We start from the raw sequence: 21,557 nt of genomic DNA, 5'->3' as shown, positions 1-21,557 counted from the left end.
CTCCAGGGTCATAGATGCCCACGTTCTCCCACACAATCTCAATTTCTGGACCATCTGCCACGTTGGTGACGTAGAGGGTTTTAAAGAGTGCCCCATCTCAGTCTCGAGGTTTTCCTCCATGCTGTTGATGCATTCTGCACATTTTTATAAGGTGCTTTTCTCTTTGACTAAGTTAATCATCTCAAATTTTTCTTCAGCTGAATCACATATTGCAGGGAGTTAATCCACTTCTATTACAGGTCAGCAAGAAATTCCTGATAAATTGAAGTCTAACATCCTGTCACCCTATACAATGTACAAATTGGTCACACCAGACTCTTTTTAGTTGAAATTTCTTTCCTTCATTGTAAGGGATTTGGCAACTTCTCCTTCCTTCAGTTATATCACCTGCCATGTGGTGTCAACATCTGAAGCACCAACAAGGCACCCAACACAAAACGTGAATAGCTGTGACCAGGCTTGTATGCATGCACAGTGACAACTAAGTCCCAAGTGCTGTCTGACTGGTGGATATTACAAGATGCATCCCTATTTCAGAGATATAGTTAATGCTAGAGATAGAAAGATGAATAAAACAGATGAAGTCTAGTGGCGAAGACAGACATTAGGTAAGTCTGTATAGAAAATCAATTACATCATTACAAGAGAACAAAGTATCCTGACATATAGAAGACATTTAACGAATTTTTGCTGACCTGGTTTGCAAAGAAGTATAGGATGCTATAATAGCAAAAAAGAAGCTCTCCATTACTTGGGACATTGTTTCAGCTGTCATAACATGGACCAAAATAAGATGGAGTTCCTAGATCTCTCTCACATAACTGTGAGCCTGGTAAGTGGTCCAGGGCTGGCAGAATGACTCTGCCCCAAGAAAGCCAGCTTTACTCTGCTCTGCGACCCTCACCAATCTGGCTACCACTATCCTGTGTGAGCGCATCCAGTGGGAAGATGGAGAGAGGGAAAAAAGGGTATGCTCTTTTCCTTCTTAGGGAAGGGCCCAGAAACTGCACATCTTACTTTTTCTTACATTCTATTTTCCAGGATCTGGTCGTGCGGCCACATCCAGCTGCAGAGGGGGATGTGGTCTTTACTCCCTTAAGCCATGTACCCCACTAAAACTTCCACTACCAGGGAAGAACCAATGCTGGAGGCAGAACTAGCAGTCTCTGCACAGGGAGACTTGATGTGATTTTTATGAGGGGGTTAAGAGAAAGGTATCTTGAGGAAGACCATACTTCTACCCTCCAAATCTTGCTGGAGTATATTTGCTTTGCATCCAAAACCTAATTGCATTTGCACCTAGAATCTAATACAATTTGTATCCAGCAAAGGAGATAGGGAAACACAGTTAAGCTTTCCACACTCAGCTGGAAGAAGAGAATGCTTGTTGAATGGGTCAGTTGTGCCACAGGTTTCATTTTGAGAGGCTTTGAGAGTAGGACAGTCTGGATGAGTAAATCAGTCTGACGATCAGGGGAAGGCAGGCATGGAACACCTGCCTTTGGCTCCAAGTTCACATCTTTCTCAAATCTAACTTTACCAGCAATAATACTGATGTGTTGTCCCTCTCAGACATATGTGTCTATTTCCCAGTTGGTGTGCAACACACAGGATAGAAGGGGTGGGAAGTTTCAGACCGCAACATTCTGGAATAAAAATTACCACCACCACAATAACAAGAACTGCACTCCTTGAAAGCTTTAGAGTTTCTAAAGCACTTCCACATAGATTTTATCTTTTGACCTGCTTCATTCTGGCTGCCGCCATCCAGGATAACTGATTACAGGTTCTAAGAAGTCATCTCTAAAAGGAGATTGATTTAAAGCCCTTGCCAAAGGCTCAGAGATATGTCTTCATCAGCAAGAGGGGAGATTTCACCTGCAGTCATAGCATGTCCTATCTGTCTTGGTGTGGCTATGGTGAGTTGTATCCTCAAACTCAACTCTCTTCTTCTTCCTGGCCAATAGCAACTTGTAGAGACAGCATTTTCTAGGTGACTTTATGGTTCTCATCAACTGAATGTGAGAAGTGATGTGTGCACCTTCTACCTCAGTGGCTTAAAAGAAAACTGATTGCCCCAGACTTCCTCTCTTTTCCCTTCCTTGAGCTAGAACAGAAGTATGCTTATGATTCCAGTTCTAACCATGCAGATGAGGACAGTGGTTCTCAAGCCAGTGGTTCCCAAACTTTAATGCACTTCAGAATCCCCTGGAGGACTTGGTAAAACAGACTGCCGGGTCCCACCCCAGAGTTTTGAATTCAGAAGGTCTGGGGTGGAGCCCAAGAATTTCCATGTCTAACAAGTTCCCAGATGATGCTCACACTGCTGGTGCAGGGACCACAGTGCCAACACCACTGCCCTAGAGGGTGTGGTACAAGGTGGAAAAAGATCCCAGGTCCTAAATGAATGGATAGAGCAGAGCTGCTCCAGCAGCTTGGACCTCTTGCTTCTGGACTGTTATGTGAGAAATAAATAAATTTCCACTGCCTTTAAGCCACTGTGTATACATACGTTTTTGGACCTCTTTGTTAAAGGAGTTTTGCCTTTACCCCATCTAGACCTGGATGGTTACCCAGGCAGGGAATGATCCACAGGCAGTTTTTAAGTAGTGCCTTAAGGTCTGAGCCTTCTCTCTGGTTTGGCCCTGAATGTCCATCCTTTCTGAAGGAGTTGTCCTTTGTTCATAGCCCCTACTCTGTGGACAGCAGGCCACGTAGCCGTATCCTGAGGGCAAAGCGATCGGACCAGAAGCACCCACCTAAGCCAAGAGATGCCCACGTAGAGGCGGCTGGTGTGGGCTGGGCTAAAGAAGTCACTTTGGAGACCTGGCTTTCACAACTCTTCCCTCTCTCCACCAACCTTTTTGTGTCAAGGCTCTCTCTCCTCATTTTCCCACCCTCTGCCCTAAAATGGTTAAGCCCATATACCATAAATATGAAGTTGTCCGTGCAACTTATTGTAACAGAGCAATTTGAATTTAGGCACCAGTGCCATGTTTCATGTAGGAGTATAATTGACGTCTCATTATGTTTTTAAAGAATCGGTGGGTTCTTTGTGACTGAATAGCCCATCCCCTGAATGTTTGTCTTCTCAAGAGTGCCAAAGGGAGAGAGAGAGAACCTGGTGGCTGTGTCTCTCCAGGGCAGCCTGTGGCCCGTGGCAGGACTCTCGGTTGGTGGAGCTGCTGCTGTACCTGGGCAGTCCACCAGAGGTCGCAGTCTTCCTTCCCTGCCCTGAGAAGGACTCACCTCCCCCCCCCCCCCCCCCCCCCCCCCCCCCCCGCTGTCTGAGTCCACTGTACCTGCCAGGAATGAGGTACCCATTGGGTCTCAGGAGGCAGGAGGTTGCTTTAAAGCTTGTTTTGTTTTACCTGCACCTTGTGCACCTATGGCCGCTCATTTAGAGAAAAAAGAACCTGTTCCATCTCAAGAACTAGAAAATTTGATCTCAATGAGACCTATTGCCACTGGTCTGCTCCAGCTGACCATTATTCTGCTTCACCTTTGAGATCCTTTGAGCTCTTTTCCTTTCTCTTCTGATTTCAGAAGGCACATGGTGTTTGCATCTCCCTTCCCAGTTCATCCCTCACTATATTGAAGTGTATGGAATCCATGCATCTGCAGTTTCTCCAACGGGATGGTGGGGACATTATCGCCCTCACTTTGCCTGGCCCGTAGAAGGCCCTCCCAACGTGCGTGCTGGCTAGTTGACTGATGTCCACATGATGCCTCATTAGAAGAGGGATTTAGGTTTAGGAAGAGGCAGGCTTCAGAGAGGATCCAATAAACTCACTAACCATCTCCCTTCCTCCCTGGGAAAAAGGACTATATAACCTATGAAACTGTGGGAAAATTCCTCTCTTCTAGAAACAGAAGAAACTCAGATCACCTCCAAGGAGGATCATGTAGTGTGAAGCGGTGGCTGGACCTCATGGTTCTGACTTTATCCAGAGGATTCCCCTTCTTTTGTGGGTTCTTGCCCATTCCTGCCACCACCACCATGCTGGTCCAAACAAAGCCAATGACTCTTGCACACCTGAGACAAGATTGGAATGTTTAGATAAAAATTGAAACTGGGGAAATAGACATATTGAGTCTCATGCAACTAGATAATCTGGTTAATGACCTGGAGCTCATCAAATTCAGTGTGTGGCTTTTCACAGGGTCCACTTCCTCCTAGTTCCCTGTCTCCCTCCAGATGGCACAGGGCAGCATATGGCCCATCATCAAAGTGATGGGTACACTATTCCTGATGCTTCAAACAGATCTATTAAAGAGAGGTACAAATACACTCCCAGCCCTCCACCATCTAACACTTTTACCCATTAACACTGCCTCTAGACCCATTAAATAGAACTTAGAATTGATTACATGAAAAATAAAAATATATGCATTATTACTTCAAAATGTTAATTCTTGGCTTGAATAAAGAATGGAGGGCACATACTAAATTGTTGTTCGAAATAGCCAAGAGAGACATACCATGTTTAAGGATTAGAAGACTCTATATCAAGTCTCTCACATTGATCCAATAAAGATTTTTGTAGACATAGGAATATTATTTTAAAATTTATATGGAAGGGCCTTAGGATGGCTAAAACAATTTTGAAAAAGAATAATAAAGTGGGTGGAATCATTGTACCTGATATTAAGTCTTATTATGTAGCCACAGTAACTGTGGAGGGATAAACACACAGGTCAACAGAACAGAAACAGACCTGCAAATATGTTTAATAGATTTTTCACAAAGGTGCAAAGGCAATTCAATGGAAGGAAGATAGACTTGTCAACAAATGGTGCTGCAACAATTGGATATTCATAGGCAAAAAACCACACCCCCAAAAAACAAAATCTCAACCTAAGCCTATCACCTTACCCCAAAATTAACTTAAAATGAACCAGGATACTAAATTTAAATGTAAGACTATAACACTTTCAGGAAAAAAATGAAGAAAATCTTCAGAATTTAGGGCTAGACAGAGTTCTTAGACTTGACACCAAAAGTATGGTTCATAAAAGGAAAAATTGGTAAATTGGACCTCATCAAAAGTAAAAAAGTTTACTCTGTGAAAGACCCTGTTAAGAGGATGAAAAGATGAGTTACAGACTGGGAGAAAATATTCGCAAACCATATATCTGACAAAGGACTGGTATCTGGAATTTATAAAAACTCTCAAAACTCAGCAGTAAAAATCTAAACAATCCAATTAGAAAATGGGCAAAAGAGAACAGATATTTCACCACAGAAGATATATAGATTGCAAGTAAGCACATGAAAGGATGTTCAACATCATTAGCCATTAGGGAAATGCAGATTAAAACTATAATGAGATACCGCTATGTACTGATCAGAATGGCTAAAATTACAAACAGTGACAACACCAAATGCTGGTGAGGATGTGGAGAAACTGGGTCACTCATCCTTCACTAATGGGAAATGGAAAATGGTACAGCCTCCCTGGAAAATGAGTTGGCAGTTTCTTATAAAACTATACATGCATGCACTATAGTTCCCAGCAATTAACACTTCTTGGACATTTATCCTAGGGAACTGAAAATATATGTTTACATGAAAAAATTCTGCAGGAATGTTCATAGTAGCTTTATTTGTAATAGCTTAAACTTGAAACAATCCAGATGGCCTCCAACAGATGAATGGTTTAACTGTGATAAATTCATACTATGGAATACTACTCGGCAATAAAAAGCCACAAAATATTGGTACATACAACAACTTGAATGAATCGCAGGGAATTATGCTGACTGCAAAAAAAAAAAAAAAAAAAATCCAAATAGTTACATACTGTATGATTTCATTTATATACATTCTTGGAATGACAAAATTATAGAAATGGAGAACACATTAGTGGTTGCCAGGGGTTAGGGAGAGGGGGCAGAAGGAGGTGAGTGTGGCTATAAAAAGGTGACAGGAGGGATCCCTGTCTTGATAGAATTGCTCTGCTCTTTAGCATATCAATGTCAATGTCCTGGTTGTGATATTATATGATAGTTTTGCAAGATGTTACCAATGGGGGAAATTGGGTGAAAGATACAGAAGATCTCCATGTATTATTTCTTTCAACTGCATGTGCAGTTAACTCAAAATGAAAAGTTTAATAAAAAAATGTAGTGGCCATAAATGTTTAACCCATCCCCATCCCCTGCCTGACCCCCTTTCCTCCTATCCAGGATTTTGGGTACAGATGTGGAGTTGGGACACAGAACAGTTGGCTTTTTCAATGCCTGGAGGCCTTGCCTTCTCTTTCTTCAGAGTAGTAAAGAAGCAATGAAGCATTGGCTGCTTTTCACTTTGAACTGAGAATTACTTGACCACAAGCCTTCACCATCATCTATCCACACAACTCTGGGCTCCACAGGGTTAGAGGTCCTGATCCCCAAAAGGGACACATTCACCAGGAAACCCAGCAAGGGACCCATTGATCTGCACACAAGGGCTGCTGCCTGGGCACTTTAGGATCCTTGCATCCAGGGACCAGCAAGGAAGAAAAGGGACTATCATGACCATCTTGTTGGGGAAAATTGACGTGGTTAGCAGGAGTAGGGCTGCTTTCACACAATTGGGGTAAGAAGAAATATGGTGGAACTCAGCTAAGCCACTTGGGTGCCTCTTGGTGCTTCTTGCTCAATTGTGTCTGTGAATGGACAAGCACAACAATCCCGACCTGAAAATGATATGGGGACCAACAGCTCGGACCCATTAGGATTTGGGTCATGCTGTCAGGTAAGCCACTGAGACCAGCAGAAGAGGCAGCGGAAGGCAAGGGGAATTTAGAATGGATGGGAAGAAGGAAATGTGTATCAGTTGCAGCCCTGAGACCAACTGTAGTCAGGCTGCAAGGACTATTTTGTCCCACTAACCTCCCTTTTCTAAGTTTGCCCTCAGGGCATCAAGGCAATTTTGTGACAGCCATCCAGATTTATTATCCTTGAGTTTATCTTTCCTCTAGTATGTTTTGAATGCCTGAATCATCGCACCAGTGGATGCATTCCCTTCCACTGCCCACCATCCCAGCCCACCACTTGCGAAAGGTTTAACAACTAGACGGCTACCTTGTGCCATGGGTTATCTGTACACAATATACTGACCAGTGGGTGTTGAGCGATCCAGTCCTAAAGCCCCATCTTTGAGCCTGATTTCTTGAGCTATTCCTGGTGTCAATTGTTGCAGGTTGGATCCTCTGGGAAGTGTGCACTGAGATGGAGTTAGGGATGAAGGGTTTACTGGGAGGTACCAACTGTGAAAGGAAGAGGGAGGAAGCAGGATGGGTCAGGGTGTACAGAGAGCAAAAACTTCTACCAATTTCCATAGGAGCTTCTGTTACCAACTGTTTGCAGTAACTCAATCAAATCAATTCTGACTCTACTCCCAGGAGTTAGGCCAGACTCCACAGGGTCAGGGCCATCCTTTATAAGATTGCCCTTCAGGCATTAGTTGCAAATTTACGGATTCCCAGGGCCATCCATAGTTCTGACCAACTGGTTACAAATTTAGGGTTCCCGTCAACCCCTCGGGTCGATAATTCACTAGAACTATTCACAGAACTCACTGAAAGCAATTATAGTTACGATTACGGTTTTATTATAGTAAAAGGATACAAAGAAGAAGAAGAAGCCAAAAGAAAGAAGATACAAAGTCCAGGAGGGTCTCACATGTAAGCTTCTGTGTCCTCTTCATGTGGAGTCAGGATGCATCATCTCCCGGCCCAGTGATGTATATTATAAACCTTGGAAGCTCAACGGAGCTTCGAGTGTCCTGAGTTTATGTGGTTGCATTACATAGACATGAATGATAGAAGCAGTGCCCATGTGGTGGAACTCAATCTGCAGGCCCCCTGCTCTTCCAGAGGCCTGGGAGGTGGGCTGATGTGTGATGTGAGCTGATATAGGCTGATAGGACTGGTTCAAAGCCCCAACCCCCTCATCACCATGGTTGGTCTTCTGGTGTGTCTGCCCTTGCCCTAAGGCTACAGGGGTGGCCCGGCCCCACCTGTAACCATCAGGAGTGGTCCTGGGTCCACCATGAGGAACAAAAGATGCTTCCATGGCAGGAAATTCCAAAGATTCAGAAGTTGCTTCCCCAGGAACTGAGAACAAAGACCAGCCAAGTTTTTATTATGCTACACAGGGGGCACTTTAGCTCATCATGCAGATCTGACAAAGTCTCTACCAGACCAATGGCGAGTTCTGGAACAAAGGAGGCAGGTTAAAGGAGTCCTGCTTTGGGCAGAATGGCTAGGCTTTTGTACCATCGACCTTGCTCAGCCCTTGGACATGGGCTTCCCCGAGAAGGGAGCTGGAATGCAGAGGTAAACCTGAAGGAACGAATAGCTGGAGGCTGTCATGAACCAAGCTTCTAGAAGCTGCACAGCAGGTCCTTTCTCGGAGTGGGAGCCCAACCGTGCACACATCTCCATGTCTCCTAGCTGGGGCATGTTTTTCTCATGGCAGAGACAGGCACAGGGGAGCAAGTCCAACTCCACCAGCACATGTCAAGCCTCTGTTCACATCATGTCTGCTAAGACCCCACTGGTTGAAGTCACACGATCTAGCCTAAAATCAAGAGGCAAAGAAGTATATACTCTGCTCACCACAAGGCCATGCCAGGGCAGGCATGCTGTAGGGGTGAAGAATTGGGACCAATAATTAAATCCACCACACAGTCTATTGATTTAAAGCCCCTTTTAAACCACAGTGCTCTGGCTGCACTAGTTATTATTATTATTACCTGCCCTGGAGACCAGGGCCTATGCCAGGCCAAGGGGCACCACAGACGACCCTCTGAAAGGATTGTGACTTGACCAGAAACTAAAAGTCAGGCAGCGGTTACTTGCTTAGAACCTCTGGGACTCAAAACTGCAGCTTCCGGATCCAAATGGCCAAAGAAAGAGCAAAGCAACAACCACACCCTCCTCCCCAAGCCCCCTCCAGGGTGCCCAGGGGGCTGGCTGGGCTGCAGGGTGCGCATTGGCCTGCTAGATCAATAGCAATTTGGGGCGTTGGCGGGGGTGCCGTCTGATGAACGCAGATGAACACGATGAGCTGCCGGCTGCTTCCCGAGTCCTTGGGGAAGTGCACGCGCCATCCACTTAGCGCTGGAGCCCGGCCATTCTCCGGGCGCCTTCTCCTTCTCCTCCTGGATGCTCCTGCCTCTTCCACCTCCTCCTCCTGTCCTGTGCCGGGTGCTCCTGGGAGATGGAGGCTGCGGGGCTGCCCCAGGCCAGGAGGCATTACCTGGAGGCCCTGGGGAGGCTCTTGCCTCACCTCTGCTTCTTTTCCTCCCTGGTGATCTACGCGCTGGTGGGAGCTGCCCTCTTCTCCGCCATCGAGGGCGGCCAGGACCTTCTGGCAGACCAGCAGGAGTTTGAGGAGTTCTTGAAGAATCTCTGCAGAATCCTGGAGTGCAATGGAACAGGTAGGCGCCTCACCTGGGTAGGGTGGGCCTTTTCTCAGTGGGTGGAGGTTCTGCCTGCTTTTCTCCCCATTCCTGGGAGACCTTAAGCAAGTGACTTCAGCTCCCTGGGCCTCAGTATTCTCCCTGTAAAATGGGGAGAATAGCAGCCTCTCAGGGGTGGCTGAGACAATGTAAGAAAAGCCCTGAGCACCTAGTAGGTGCTCTGGAAAGACTAGCTCCCTTCCCTTTGCCTCAGCACCACCCAGAACAGTAGGCTCTGGGGTGGGGGTGGGGGATACAGGGGTTGTTGGAGATTTGGGGAGGGGGTAGTAGTAGATAGATGAGCAATTCTGGGCCTGGGGGGTCCTAGGCTGACCCTCAGAACTATGCCAGGCCTACCCCATGATTAGGTTTGCAGGGACTAGAATTCAAGGAACAGTCCAAGCGGGGCATGGAACCCTTGAGCTTCCTTACTCTCCCACTTCCTGTTCTAATGCTTTTTCTATTGATGAGCCCTGGGGAGGAGGGGATGGGGGTGGGGAGAACTTGGGGGCCTGATTCTAGTCCCAGTTACTCTCCCAGCTTGCTGTGTGATCTGCGGCAGTGCCTTTGCCCTCTCTGGTCATGATCTCAGGCCTGCCAATCACAGGGACCCTGGGGGATGCAGAACAGATAATGGACAGGAAGCCTCTTCGGAAAGCAGCAGCACTTTATATCTGTTCTCATTGCATTTCATTTGTATTTGGTCATTTATTTCTACTGTGCGCTGTTCCCCAAAGGAAGTTTGCAGAGATGGATTTAACAGAGCAAGAGAAAATGATAGGAAGTAAATAAATAAAAGACAAAGGAAAACCAGACTCTAGAAGTCAGGGGAAGAGCAGGGCCCCCTCCCGGAAGAGGCTCCTCAGGCAGCTGGTGCCATAGAACCAAGTGGGGTCCCCAAATTCCTTCAGGCTTAATGACCTTCAGACTGGCTACAGTTTGCATCCATAGAGCAGCTTGCATTACACAGAAGCTTTGCGCTTTCAGTTCTCAAGAACCAGGAAGAGAGGCAGAGCAGGAGTTAGGAAGCCCCTGTAAGAGGCGAAAGAAATGGAGGTTCAGAAAGTTAAAAAAAAAAAAAAAAAAAAAAAAAAAAAAAAAAAAGCCCCCTAAGGCTGCAGAACGATCCCCTGGCTGAGTTTAGGTGGGAGGTGGGACCCCCGTGGGCCTCTCAGCTGGGCGCTCAGGACCCAGAGGAAGGGACTAAACCAGAGACACATTTTAAAGGAGGGCTCCAAGAGCCAAGCCCTGGAGCTGCTGGGGCCCCTCCGCCTGGGTGTTTCCCATCCTGAAGAGCAAAAACCCTCTCCCTCACTCTGGGTGTCTTTCTTGAGTGGAGGGAGTCAGGAAACAGAGCGTCCAGGAGCAGCTGAAGAAGGTGAAGCCGCAGTGGCTGAAGGGGTCTGCAGACTGGTCCTTCCTGAGCTCGCTCTTTTTCTGCTGCACAGTGTTCACCACTGTGGGTAAGTGCCAGGGTGAGGTGAGAGGGGATGCAGGTAAGAGGGAGGCTGGGGACTCCTTGGTGGGGATGTGGTGTGTTCAACACATTTAGTGCAAGGGACGATTCGGAGCTGCCTACCCGGTGCCAGGCCTGAGTGTGCAGGTGGGCACTGTTCCCAGTGAAGTGGCTGCAGCAGGGAAACTTGCACGAATTAGATGAAGGCAGCCCCCTGCCTGGGTGGGGGTCTCAAGGAGCCAGGTGTGGGCTGGATGTCACCCACTTCTTGCCCCTCTGCCGCCCTGGTGGAGCTCACAGACCCCTGGGCAGGATGAGAGCATCCAGGGGCATCCACAACATGGTTGGGTCATTTTCCCCTGGTGATGTGCTTGGGGTTTTGGGGGAGCAGAGAGTGAGGGCAGCTAACCAGCTTGGGGGCTATCCAAGAGGTAGGACTTCAGCGGGAGCACATTTTAAAGGCCCCCAGGAGGAGAGGACCTCCAAGCTGGGTCAGGCAGGGTGAGCAGGGGTTAACAGGCTGAGGGAAAGGGGCCTGTGGGCCAGGACTGGCGCGTGAGCCTGGCATTGCCAGCAGGTGGAGGTAGGGCTGGAGAAAGGTGAGGGAGACAGGTAGGGGCTGGGCCGTGGGGAGGCCCCACAAGCCAGCTCAGGGTTGTGGCTTTATCCCCCATGGGGCCCACGTCTAGCGGTGGAGAGGGACAGTGAACAATGGCCTTCAGGGGAGGGGTGCTCAAGAGTTGAAGCCCGGGGGGCTGTGGGTGCAGGTAACATGGGAGGGGGCAAGAGGCTTTCCTGTTGAAGTGACATTGGGCCTGGGGTCTACAGGCTCAGTGGAAATTAACCAGGCAAAGTGGGGTGAGAGAGCTTTGCAGAGGAGGAAACGGCAGAAGCAAACCCACCATGTTTGGAAGGAGCATGCCCCCTTTCGTGGTGGTGGGGGGGCAATGCCCTGGAGGGCAGAGAACGGGGAGGGAGGTGGCAGGAATGTGGCAGCAAGTTAGGCCTCTTGGGCTGGGGGAGGAGGACCCTCTAGTAACTAAGGGCCACCCAGCTCCCAGCCCTGCCTGCCCCAGCTTCCCTCTCTGGTGGCAGCGGGGTGGCACAGCTTGGAGGGGTTAGACCTCAGGCCTCGCAGGAGCCCCCTCCCCCCCACTGTGGGCAGGGATCACAGCAGGTGGGGTGCAGACACAGCGTGGGAGCTCTTGGGTCAGCTCCCTACTGGGAGTGTGGCCCATCACCCAGTGCCTGCCCCGTTTGGCCAGTTTAAAGGACCAGGGCTCCCCAGTTCATTTACTAGAGGAGGTACAGCACCCCCCCCCCCCCCCCCGGAATGGTTGGGGCCACAAGTGCCACAGAGCTGGGGCAGCAGACTAGAAACTCGCCCTGCGGACCCCTTGTCCCGGAGCGGGGGTGGAGCTCTGCAGCTGGCCTGGACTCTGGAGGCGGCTGCCCTGGGATCAGAGCTGTGTGGCCTCTGGCAAGGGTTGGGCCCTTCCAGCCTCACTTCCCAACCATGGTCTCTCCTGGGCCTGCCTCTCAGCTGGGGATGTAAATGCAAGAGGCAGCTGGAAGCCTCCAGCAGCAGCTAATGGAAAATCCACTCCAGCTGGCTCAAACTGCAAGGAAAACGTGTCAGCTCCAAGTAAGAAGTCCAGGTGGCTCTAGGGCTGGTCAAGGTGCACCTGGGCCGGCCCTGGGGATCAGGTTCTCTACACCTTTCTGCTCGGTGGGCCCCAGATAGCCGCCACAGTCCTTACCCCACCCAGCCCTGATCTAATGCAGGGGTCCTGCCAGACCCAGACCCTAGCCCAGACCAATCAAGTCAGAAACTCTAGGGGTGGAGCCCAGGCATCAGTATTTTCCAGAGCCCTTCAGGTGATGCTACTGGCAGTCCAGGCTGTCAACTGCTGGTCTGAGGGAAATGCATTAGCTTGGGGCTTGGTTTAAATACCAAGAAAGCGATGCTCTTGCTATCGAATGGTCAACTGGGACATGGTACCGCCCAGTAATTACAGCTGGAAGAGGATGTTGAGGAATGTTCTGTACGGCCCGTAATCAATAACAGCATGTGTAGATCCCTCTGGTAATACTGCTTTTTTGAACTGCATCTCTGGGACATGGGACTTTCAGTGCTAAACCTGGGGCAGACCCTGGAGAACTGAGACAATGGGTCCCTCTAGCCATGGAAGAGGAGGGAGGAGGGGGCATGGAGCCTCTCCTGGAGGGTCAGGACCTTGGAAAGACCCAGCTGTAGAGTTTGGGGGCAGAGATGCCCTGCCCAAGCTTGGCATGGGCCCCAAAGGGCCATGGACCCATAGCGATGTTTGCAGCAGCCTGAGGACCCATAGATAGAGGGTCGCCCCATTTTGCAGACAATGCACAAGCCCCTCCCACCCCAGTTCTCATGCACCCCGAGGGAAGTCAGTAGAGGCTCCCCTGTGGTAACACCCACCCCCTCCCCATGCCATTTCTTACAGAATTTGTGGCGAAAGATTCATGCCCACTACACTAGCCTTTTAGAGTCAACCTTCCTTGCACGGTACCTCTCCTAACACTGGCAATCAAAGTTATGACTGGCATTTCATGGACAAGGAGGGGAGGCGCAGGGAAGCCGAGTGCATCTCTGGGTCATCTGAAATGCACCTGGCCTTGATGCTGAGAAAGAGACAGTTGATAGGAGTCAGAATGGTCAACAGCCAGTTATTCCCCCTTGGGTCAGCCCCCTTGGATTGGAAAGCGAAGTGCATGGGCTATTAAACGCTCACAGGCTAAGTAGAGTGGACTGATTGTATCGGGATCAAGGAACACATTACAAGAAATGATACAATTTTCCATTATGCGTTTCAGCGTTCGGTAATTGGGAGAGTCAATACATTCCCTTCGTGGGGACTTTGTGTGCTGATTCTTGCTTCCTTTCTTGGTACATTTTCTGGAATGTGGCTATGTCTTCCGGACAGCTGGGTTGTAAACATATCCCACCCTGAGGCAGCCACAAGGACTCTGCTTATAGCCTGGGAAACCCACCTTTGCCCAGGAGAGCACTGGGCGGGCCGTGCTTTGGGAAAAGGCCTCAGGGTGTGGGGTGCAGAGCCATGTCTGCTTGGAGTGCACGAGGCTTTGCTCCCATATAGACTGGGAGATCCTAGAAGGTGAGACCTTTGCCTGTAGCTCCTTGGGTTCCCCCAACCCCACCCACATGTGCCTGGCATAACGGAGGTGCTCAGTAGATAGGAAATGAACGCATTCACCAGTTCAACAATATTTACTGATGTGCCAGGCACGTTCTAGGCACTGGGGGGTCTAGTGATGAACCAATAGATGTAGGAGCCCATCTGGCTTGTTTGAGGAACAGCAGGGCCTCACAGGCATGGCGGAGACTTTTTTGTTGTTGTTGTTTTTTGTTTCTGTTAAAATTTATACACATACCATTCAATCATCCAAAGTATATAATCAGTTGATCACATTACCATCTTATAGTTGTTCATTCATCACCCTGGTCTATTTTTTTTTTTAACATTTTGCTTGTACCAGAAAAAGTGAAGGTAAAAATAAAAAAAAAGAGTAAAAAAGAACACCCAAATCATCACACACACACACACTCCGCCCTATATTTCATTTAGTTTTTTTTGTCCCTATTTTTCTACTCATCTATACATACACTGGATAAAGGGAGTGCGATTCACAAGGCTTTCACAATCACATTGTCACCTCTTGTAAGCTCCATTGTTATACAATCATCTCCAAGATTCAAGGCTACTGGGTTGTAGTTTGATAGTTTTAGGTATTCACTACTAGCTATTCCAATTCATTAGAACCTAAAAAGAGTTTTCTATATAGTGTGTAAGAGTGCCCACCAGAGTGACCTCTTGGCTCCTTTTGGAATCTCTCAGCCACTGAAACTATTTCATTTCATTTCACATCCTCCTTTTGGTCAAGAAGATGTTCTCCATCCCATGATGCTAGGTCTAGATTCCTCCCCAGGAGTCATATCCTGTGTTCCCAGGGAGATTTACATCCCTGGGAGTCAGGTCCCATGTAGGGGGGAGGGCAGTGATTTCACCTGCTAAGGTGGCTCAGTTAGAGAGAGAGAGGGCCACATCTGTGCAACAAAGAGGCACTCAGGGGGAGACTCTTAGGTACAATTATAAGCAGGCTAGCCTCTCCTTTGCAGTAACAGGCTTCCCAAGTGCAAGTCCCATGATAGAGGGTTCAGCATATGAAACTGACAGTCCTCAGTGTTTGTGAGAACATCAGCAACCATCCAGGTGAGGCAGCCCAACACTAGCAGAGACTGTTTTTACCCTGAGTGAAAATGGAAACCGTGGAGGGTTGTAGGCAGAGGAGTAACAAAATCTAGCTTACTTAGGAAAAGGATTATTCTGTCTGAAAAGAATTGGCAAAACCACACTCCTCAGTGTTCACAACTGGTGCAGGCATCAAACATACATGTGAAATTTGGTGTTGCTTCCTCCCCAGTTTACCAGGGGCCCCTTTGGGTCTGGTGGATCTCTAAGGTATCCAGTCACCTCCCGGTGGTTCTAGGACAATCCTAACATCAGATATTCTGTCCTGATGAAACTGATGTTGCAAAACTGCCTCTCACTCCCAGGAATGGCACATCAATGCTCTGCCCGACCATGATTCCCATTTGTGGTTTGGAAAATAAGGTATCGAAAAATAAATGGCAGATTGAGCATTTACTAAGTGCCAGGTGCTGTGTAAAGCCCTTTACATGGAATGACTGTTTGATCCCCCCAGCTGCCCTATATCTTGGGAACTGGTATCACTTCCCCCCTTTTGTAGCTGAGGAAATGGAGGTTCCAAGTGATGGGGATAGAGCCTATAAGCCACAGAGCAGGGCCTTGAATTCATTCCCATCTGATTCCAGCGTGCCCGCACTTAAACACACACTACACTCTGAATGTTTCTGGATTCTGTGTACAAACCTTCTCCGAGTGGAGACTAATCAGTGAATTGATGGATGAACAAAGATGACTTCAGGAGAGCCTGCTCTGCGCCAGAAACCCCAACTCTTCTCTGACACCTCAAGTTCAGCCTATTCACCCCTTCTGCTGGGATTTCCACCAAGGCCAATGTGTAGTCAGTCCCCACCCAGGCTGAAGGCCCCAGCATCTGTCACCTGGACAGGTGCCATGGCCTCCTCACTGCTCTTTCCAACACTTCAGTTTCCTCTGCATGCTGCAGCCAGGGATGTCTGCTCAAAATGCAAACATGACTGTATAACTTTCCTGGGGCTGCTATAACAAATTACTCCAAACCTGAAGGCTTAAAACAGCAGAATTTCATTCCCTCACAGTTCTGGAGGCCAGAAGCCTGAAATCAGTCTCAGTGGGTGGAAATCGCGCCAGGGCGGGGCCAAGCTCCCTCCAGGGACTCTGGGGAATCGGTTCTTGAGGCTGCATCCCTCCAATCTCTGCCTTCGTGGTTCCCTCACCTCCTTTCCTTCTGTGTGTGTGTGTCATCTCCTCTCTGCCTCTCTCTTATAACGACACATGACAGCTTACAGCACCTGATCACCCAGGACAATCTCCTCATCTCAAACACCTGTACCTAATCACACCTGCAAAGGCCTTTCCCCCAAATAAGGTAACATTTACAGGTTCCAGGGATTAGGGCTTGGCTTTCTTTGTGGGGGGCTTTTCTTCAGCCCAGCATATGGATCAAAGGACCCCCTCCTGAAGCTGTCACATGCCCTTAGACCCACCTCCCCAGCCTCACTTTGATCCCTTCTGCCTTCCTCCCTGTGCACTGGCAACGCTGGCCGCCTCTCTGTGCCTCCACCCAGGGTGGCAGCTACACAACGCCTTGGTGGAAATTAAGAAACAGCATCCTCTCTAGAAAGACAGAGCCCTGTGTTCCCGGCCCTGAGCTTAAGCTTGGAGAGTGCACCCCAGGCTGGATTTCAGCCCCTCTCACCCCTGTAGTACACGTTTAGCCTACAAGCTGTTGCTCCACGTGAGCGGTCCTTTCCTGAACCTGAACGTGGCCTCCTGCCACAGAGCCTTTGCACATGCTGCTGCTTCTCTCATCACCTGGCTGACTCTTGGTCCTCCTCCCAACTCAGTGTGAGTCACTTCCAGGTTGCCTTTTCCGAGCCTAAATCCAGGATGGAGGCCTTTGTTCTAATAGCTCCTGGAACAGTCTACTCTTTAACTTCCTGTTACTAGTCTCTATTTGTAAGTATATACTCACTAGTGTGGTCATTTGATTGAATCTGCCTCCCCCACTAAACCAGAAGCTCTTCAAGGTTGGGTCTCATGTCTGCCTTGCTCACTGCTGTGTCCACAGTGCATGCAGTAGGGACTCAGGAAATGTTTGTTGAATGAGTAAATGAATGCATGTATGGAGTTAGCTGCACCTGCTATTATATGGTGCCTTACAGAACCAGCCGGGGTGGTGTGGGGTGCTCTGGAATGAATGCAAACTGATGAGACCCTGTGAGGGCAACAGCTGCCTCCTCCACTTCTAAGACCCTGGTGAGGGTGGCAACCTGGGCTCCTGGATGATCCTGGAGGGCAGGCCCCAAGGTTAGAGTTTGCCACAGGGAGCTCCAGCCCTGGAGGAGGTTGGGGCTTAGCCAGCCTAAGAATTGCCTTAAAATTAATTTACATAACTGGACTGGGTTTTCCTAAATTAATCATCCTTTATGACATCAAAAATTAAACACAGGCATTAAATACAAAAGCTCTTCTGCTTGTGGAAGCCACTGAAGTTGCCCCTTCCAGAAGATCCTGCCACTGCTGCTGCGGAGTTTGGCTTCTCTCGGCTCCTGCCCTTCTGTAGGCATGAGAGTGGGGGCTGGCAGTGGGAGAGGCTCCTGAAGCACATGGAGACCCCTCAGCCCACCCCTCCTTTGCTTGACTAATGGTTCCCGCTTGTTGAAGGGTTCTGTCCTCAGGAAGGGATCCTGGTCAAGTGGAGATTGAGAGCGTGGGTTTGGGAGCCACACAGCCCTGTGGTTTTGAATCCCAACTCCACTATTTATCAGCTGTATCCTCTTAGCCAAGTCGCTTCATTCTCTGATCCTCAGGATCCCCGTCTGGGAACGGTGTTAACACTTCCCGAAGAAGGTTGGTTAAGTGCTCCCCACAGTAGGCATCCCGTCGGCAGCTCTCCTTAGCTGACATGTATCAACTCCCATAGTGAGTCAGCTCTGGGCCTATGTGTTCTAGTTTGCTAATGCTGCAGAATGCAAAACACCAGAGATGGATTGGCTTTTATAAAGGGGGTTTATCTGGCTACACAGTTACAGTCTTAAGGCCATAAAGTGTCCATCAGTAATCAGGTACTTCACTGGAGGATGGCCAATGGCATCCGGAAAACCTCTGTTAGCTGGGAAGGCACGTGGCTGGCATCTGCTCCAAAGTTCTGGTTTCAAAATGGCTTTCTCCCAGGACGTTCCTCTGGCAAGCTTGCTCCTCTTCAAAACTTCACTCACAGCTGCACTGAGTTCCATCTCCCTGAGTCAGCACGTTTATATGGCTCCACTGATCAAGGCTCACCCTGAATGGGTGGGGCCACGCCTCCATGGAAATAATCCTGTCAGTTATCATCTACAGTTGGGTGGGGCGCATCTCCATGCAAACAACCTAATCCAAACGTTCCAACTTAATCCCCACTATTATGTCTGCCCCACAAGATTGCATCAAAGAATATGGCTTTTTCTGGGGGACATAATACATTCAAACTGGCACACTATGCCATCCTCCCAATGAGTCAATATATCAAGAAGGGACTGTCACCCCTATTTTTTTAAATTAAATTCAGTTTTATTGAGATATATTCACATACCATACAATCAGCTGTTCACAGTACCATCATATAGTTGAGCATTCATCACCCCAACCTATTTTTGAACATTTTCCTTACACCAGAAAGAATCAGAATAAGAATAAAAAATAAAAGTAAAAAAGAACACCCAAATCATCCCCCCCATCCCACTCTATTTTTCATTTAGTTTCTGTCCCCATTTTTCTACTCATCCATCCATACACAGGATAAAGGGAGTGCGATCCACAAGGTTTTCACAATCACACCATCACCTCTTGTAAGCTACATTGTTATACAATTGTCTTCAAGAGTCAAGGCTACTGGGTTGGAGTTTGATAGTTTCAGCTATTTACTTCTAGCTATTCCAGTACATTAAAACCTAAAAAGGGTTATCTATATAGTGCCTAAGAATGTCCACCAGAGTGACCTCTCGACACCATTTGAAATCTGTCAGCCAGTGAAACTTTATTTCGTTTCATCTTGCATCCCCCTTTTGGTCAAGAAGATATTCTCAATCTCATGATGCTGGGTCCAGATTCATCCTCAGGAGTCATATCCTGCGTTGCCAGGGAGATTTACACCCCTGGGAATCTGGTCCCACGTAGGGGGGAGGACAGTGAGTTCACCTGCCGAGTTGGCTTAGTGAGACAGAGAGAGGGCCACATCTGAGCAACAAAGAGGTACTCGGGAGACTCTTAGGTACAACTATAAGCAGGTTTAGCTTCTCCTTTGCAGTTAAGAGCTTCATAAGGGCAAGTCCCAAGATAGAGGGCTCGGCATACCAAACCGCCAGTCCTCAATGTTTGTGAGAACATCAGCAACAATCCAGGTGAGGAAGCCCAGCACTTCCACATTTTCCCCCAGCTCCTTAGCGGGGACCCTGCATATATATTTTTATTCTCTGCCCAAATTACTATGGGATTTGTCGCTGTTTCACTCTAACCTATACAAACCTACCATATCTCACTTCCTATTCAAAGTTCCATGTAATTATGGTATTCAAACAAACTGTATGAGTTAAATTGTTTAGAAAATATATATCCTGCACCAAATAAACATCTCTTCCCTTGGTCTCACATGAAAGTTGAAGTTTTAAAACACAGTCGGTTTCAACCTTTACCCTTTGGCCCGATTTGCCCTAGTCTTAACCAGTTCTGCTTCATTCATATCTCTAATTGAAGTCACCCCTATTTTACAGATAAGAAACTTGAAAGCGTGAGCAGTCAAGTAAATTTCTAGTAAATGGGGCAATAGAAAGATGGAAGATGGTCTGGACATCCCAGAGAGGATAAATGTGGCTTCTTAAAACACAGGTGCCTTCTGAGGAGGATGAAGGAGGGTGTGGCGAGATGGGAAAGCCCCATGCCCTCTCCCCTGTGCTCATCGACCAGGTGAGCTGAGCCCATCCTCATGCAAACTCTCAGAAATGGCCACGCAGGATGAAAGGCAGTCAGCTCGCTCCCAAACACATGTTTGTCCCCTGCCAATGACATTTCAGGTCAGGGATCTGAAAATGGGTTGCTCCTTATCCTAAAGAGAAGCAGTTTCCCGCTCCCACCCACCCCCCAAGGCAGCCCTAATGCCAGACAAGTGGATGAAAGAAAGCTTTAAGAGGAAGAGTTTCAAAGCCATTGTGTAAAATGTCATTCCAAGGAAAGGAGATGGCAGAAGGCAGGGAGACAATCCCAGCTCTATCTTCCTTTCCAGGTTACGGCCACATCTACCCCGTCACCAGGCTGGGCAAGTACCTGTGCATGCTCTATGCTCTCTTTGGCATCCCCCTGATGTACCTGGTTCTCACAGACACTGGTGACATCCTAGCCACCATCTTATCCAAGTGGTACAACAGATTCCGGAAACTTCTCTTCCTAAGCCCTCACCTCTCCACGTGGTGCTCACGTCTGCTCTGCAGGAGAACACCTGACCTCAAGTCTGTGGAGAAAGCTGCCCCGAGGATCATCATCAATTCCGAAGAGCTCCCAGGTCCCAAACCTGGCAGGTGTCCTTCAGCCCAAAGCCACAACAAGGAACTGTTTGAGCGACTTCTGGCACAAGAGAAGCAGAATATGCTGAAGCTGCCCTCACCAGCCATGGAGAGGAGTAACTCCTGTCCCGAACTGGTGTCAGGGAAACTCTCCCACTCCATCATCAGCAACCTGGATGAGGTCGGGCGGGGGTTGGAGACGTTGGACGTACCCCTCCCCATCATCGTCCTTATTGTTTTTGCCTACATATCTTGCGCAGCCGCCATTCTTCCTTGCTGGGAGAAACAGCTGGACTTTGAGAATGCCTTTTATTTCTGCTTTGTCACGCTGACCACCATCGGGTTTGGGGATACCATTTTAGAACACCCTAACTTCTTCCTGTTCTTCTCCATTTATATCATCATTGGGATGGAGATTGTGTTTATTGCTTTTAAGTTGGGGCAAAACAGGTTGATTCACATCTACAAAAATCTTATGCTTGTCTTTGCAAAATGGAAATTTTACCACTCTGCTAAAAAGTGAAGGCTCCACTTGGCTCCTGGCTTCTTTGTTGGGGAGGTATAGATAGAGCTGGTCACTGTGGCACGTATTCTCAGACCTTGCAGCTTGGAGACAAATCCTGCATGAAGGCTTATTTCAGTCTTGATGTCCTACAAAAACTGGCCAGTGGCCTTCATAGCAGGACTTTAGGAAGCTTAAGGAAAGAGAAAACTATCACCACCTTCCAAAGTCCAATGAATTCCCCCATTTTCATTTTTAAACAGCACTACCTTATCCAGATGAAAGGGTGCCTCTGGTTTTCTTGTAACACCAGAAAATATTACATTTGCTCTTGGAATTTGTACAATCAGCTAAATTAAAATCTTCC

The 21,557-nt window shown here is 48.2% G+C and overlaps 1 protein-coding gene across 1 annotated transcript; it reads left to right on the top strand.

Annotated features, from left to right (window-relative positions):
• Positions 1-9,213: 9,213 nt before the first annotated feature.
• KCNK18 (potassium two pore domain channel subfamily K member 18) lies at positions 9,214-21,211 on the top strand. The gene is made up of 3 exons (XM_037805351.1): positions 9,214-9,433; positions 10,789-10,917; positions 20,412-21,211. Exons 1-3 carry the CDS (start codon positions 9,214-9,216, stop codon positions 21,209-21,211), a joined length of 1,149 nt encoding a protein of 382 aa, XP_037661279.1.
• The last annotated feature ends 346 nt before the right edge of the window (positions 21,212-21,557 follow it).

Source organism: Choloepus didactylus, chromosome 15 (genome assembly GCF_015220235.1).
Source record: "Choloepus didactylus isolate mChoDid1 chromosome 15, mChoDid1.pri, whole genome shotgun sequence".
NCBI lineage: Eukaryota > Metazoa > Chordata > Mammalia > Pilosa > Megalonychidae > Choloepus > Choloepus didactylus.
The sequence above is the reverse complement of the archived record's forward strand: the minus strand, read 5'-3'. Positions and strand labels throughout refer to the sequence as shown.